Below are 3,072 nucleotides of genomic sequence, written 5' to 3'. Positions count from 1 at the left end.
TAATTAAAAGATTATTATAATCATTGTCATATTCTCATTTAATATATAATATAACATAATATTTTTTTAGACTTTGGTTCTCCTTTGTCTAGGAGTGATTATCAGATTAATGATATTATTTGTAATTATTTGTAAGTTTTAATTAAGATCAATACATATAAATTAGATTTACTATAATAATTGACCATTATTATTAGAATTTTTGTCATTAAATATTGATTTTTTTATAATTTTAAAAAATATTTTAAAAAATATTTTGAGAAAAAAAAAGATACGCATGTTAAGATGTATATTGTAAAGAATTTACATTATTTTTAGGGAGGTAAACATTCAGTAGAGGAATATTCCATTCCCTATTTAATTGCTATACCCAAAATTGTGCTCTATTTGCTATGCATCACATTTATGATTACCTATAATCTTGGCGCAAATAGATCTCTACCCATTTTTCAAAAATTGTTATAAAAACGAATCAAATATTAGTGAAAAAGAAAAAAGAAGAAATTCCTCTTATAGAATCACCATGCATAATCCTAATTAATTATATATTAATACGAATTATTAATTATATATTAATACGGATATCTTTTATGTAAGGATTATCATTAGTATATATAACACCACAAATCATCACATGAAACCAAACTACCAAACCAAAAATCAAAATACAAATAATATATCAAAAACCATGGCTCATTTCATTGTCAATAATAATATTAAACCGTTTCCCTTAGTCTTATCCCTAGCACTAGTCTTTCTTTTCTTCCATGCATCATCTTGTGCAGCAAAAGTTGTGGAAGTTGAAGAAATTTGCAGCAAAACAGGTGATATCTCTTCCTATTGCAAAGCTATTCTAAACTCAAAGCCCGGTGGTGCAAAAGGATCAGACATTGATTCTTTGGCACAATTCACAATTGAAGTTCTTCGTTCCAATATTACAAACACAACGACTTTTCTCAAATCTTTGATTGCACGTGGTGGTGACCCTGACTTATTAGATGTTTATGATGGTTGTTTAGACAACCTTAGTGGTGATAGAGGTGCGCTAAATGAAATTGATCGCATGCAACAAAGTTTGAAGGCACGTAGTTACAAAGCTGTCACAACTGGTCTTAATAAGGTTGATCAGGACAATGCTGATTGCTTTAATGACTTTAAGGATCCAGCTTTACGTGATCCATCAGCGCTTCCACAGTATACTCGTCAAATATCTCAAGCTACTACTATAATCAAGGCCATATCTACATTTTGGTTCTCTATTTAATATATGCTTTTTTTTGTTATTCTAATAATTAAGTTAGTTATTCTATAAATAAAGCCAGAACAAACCTCTAATATATGGTAGTATAATTCATTTGGTTATTCTACTATGTTAGTTTTGAAGTTTTGATAGGAATATGGATGTTGAACTTATCTACAATAATATTTTGTTTTAATTGTTGATTCCTCCTATTTTGAGAGTTTGTCCTTTTTAATATATTTATTTATTTATTATCTATATATGTTTGCATGTGCCTAAGTTTGTCACTAAATACACAATACTCAGAAATGGCGCTTATTAGGAATAGGGGTAGGAAAAACCATGGTGTCAGACAAGGACAAGCAATGGGGGGTGGATTACATTAAACTGATGAACTCTATTAGAAAGACAATGAGAAATTTTGACTATGTGTACAATAAATTTATTTTAAATTTAGCCTAATACAAAAAAATTTAAATAATTATTTTTAAAAATTAATCATTTCAACCCTAAAATAATCATCTAGGCGACGGATGGTGGTGATCTTTGCCGCATCCATGCAGAGAGAATAGAAGAGACTGTCGAAGAAAAAGAAATTCCAGCATATTCTTCAAACGCATAAAATTGGAAGAATACGCAACTTTCCAAAACCAAATTTTTATTTTTTTAAAATTTAAAATTGGAAACTATTAGGAATTAATTATTAACTTATTATAATTTTAATTTTATCCCTATTGTATACATTATATATTAAACTCATTGTTTTCTTATATTTTTTAAACTGAATATAAATATTTTTAATAAATTAAATACTGCTTTTAAGCACTATAATAATTACCTTATATTGAAATGATAATATAAAAGATTATATGTATGTTTTTAAATAAAAATTCCAAAGTAAAAAAATTATAATCGTACCTTTAGATAAGAACTCTAAGAGAAATTTTTATCTAAAAGCATGTGTATAATTTCCCATGTTCATTGTTTCAATATTGATAATGTAATAATGTTAGGCCATAGTCCTTGATTTTAACCCTAGTGCTAGCCTTCCTTTTATTTGATGCATCCTCCTATGCACAAAAAAAAATCGTAAAAGTAGATATTTGCCACGAAACTGCAAATGTTTTATATTGTTCAAATCTTCTAAATTCAATACCACTGATAGCAAATACCGCTGATCCTAAGGCCAACAAACTTTACAATTTTTGTTTAGAAAAAATTAGTGATCAAAATGGGGCACTGGGTGAAATTGACCACATGGAGCAAAGTTTGAAAGCAAAAAGATTACAGTGATGATGTGTATTTGGGTACAAACGATGTTGAAGAGGACACTGATAAATGTATTTTTTATGGAAAAGAATCATCAACATCTTCTCACCATTTTACTAATGATTTCAAAGATTCATCACCACTTTTCCGCAATTCATTAATGAAATATCCAATGTTCTTCAGATAATTTCGGTCATATCTACTTACTAATTCCGCAATTCATTAATGAAATATCCAATGTTCTCTGAAAAAGTATACGGCCTTTATAATTCTCCTAACAATGATAAACCTATTAAACAAAGTTTTTACATTTACTAACTCTTGGATGATAATAAATGAAATAAAAGAATTAAAAATCAATTATAATTAAAGTCATTTAATGAATATTATTATTATAGTTCTTTAATTTATTATTCTTAGTATGTATTGTATTCTTAAATATAAAATTTAAATTACAATTAAATAGTGATTACAGGAATGTCTAATAATTAGATATCGGATATAATATTATAATTAATATCATTAATAAGTAAAACTAATAAGAGTATAATAAGTGAATTAAT

General features: G+C 26.9%; 1 protein-coding gene across 1 annotated transcript; it reads left to right on the top strand.

Moving 5' to 3' along the window:
* The first annotated feature begins 688 nt into the window (after positions 1-688).
* Positions 689-1,264, top strand: LOC107495266 (uncharacterized). The gene has a single exon (XM_016116375.1). It carries the CDS (start codon positions 689-691, stop codon positions 1,262-1,264), a length of 576 nt encoding a protein of 191 aa, XP_015971861.1.
* The last annotated feature ends 1,808 nt before the right edge of the window (positions 1,265-3,072 follow it).

Source organism: Arachis duranensis, chromosome 6, assembly GCF_000817695.3.
Source record: "Arachis duranensis cultivar V14167 chromosome 6, aradu.V14167.gnm2.J7QH, whole genome shotgun sequence".
Classification (NCBI taxonomy): Eukaryota; Viridiplantae; Streptophyta; class Magnoliopsida; order Fabales; family Fabaceae; genus Arachis; species Arachis duranensis.
This window is presented reverse-complemented; position numbering and strand designations above follow the sequence as displayed.

Bases quoted from the DNA above. Each gene is read 5' to 3' on its own strand.
- LOC107495266 (XM_016116375.1), top strand. From the start codon at position 689: ATGGCTCATTTCATTGTCAATAATAATATTAAACCGTTTCCCTTAGTC.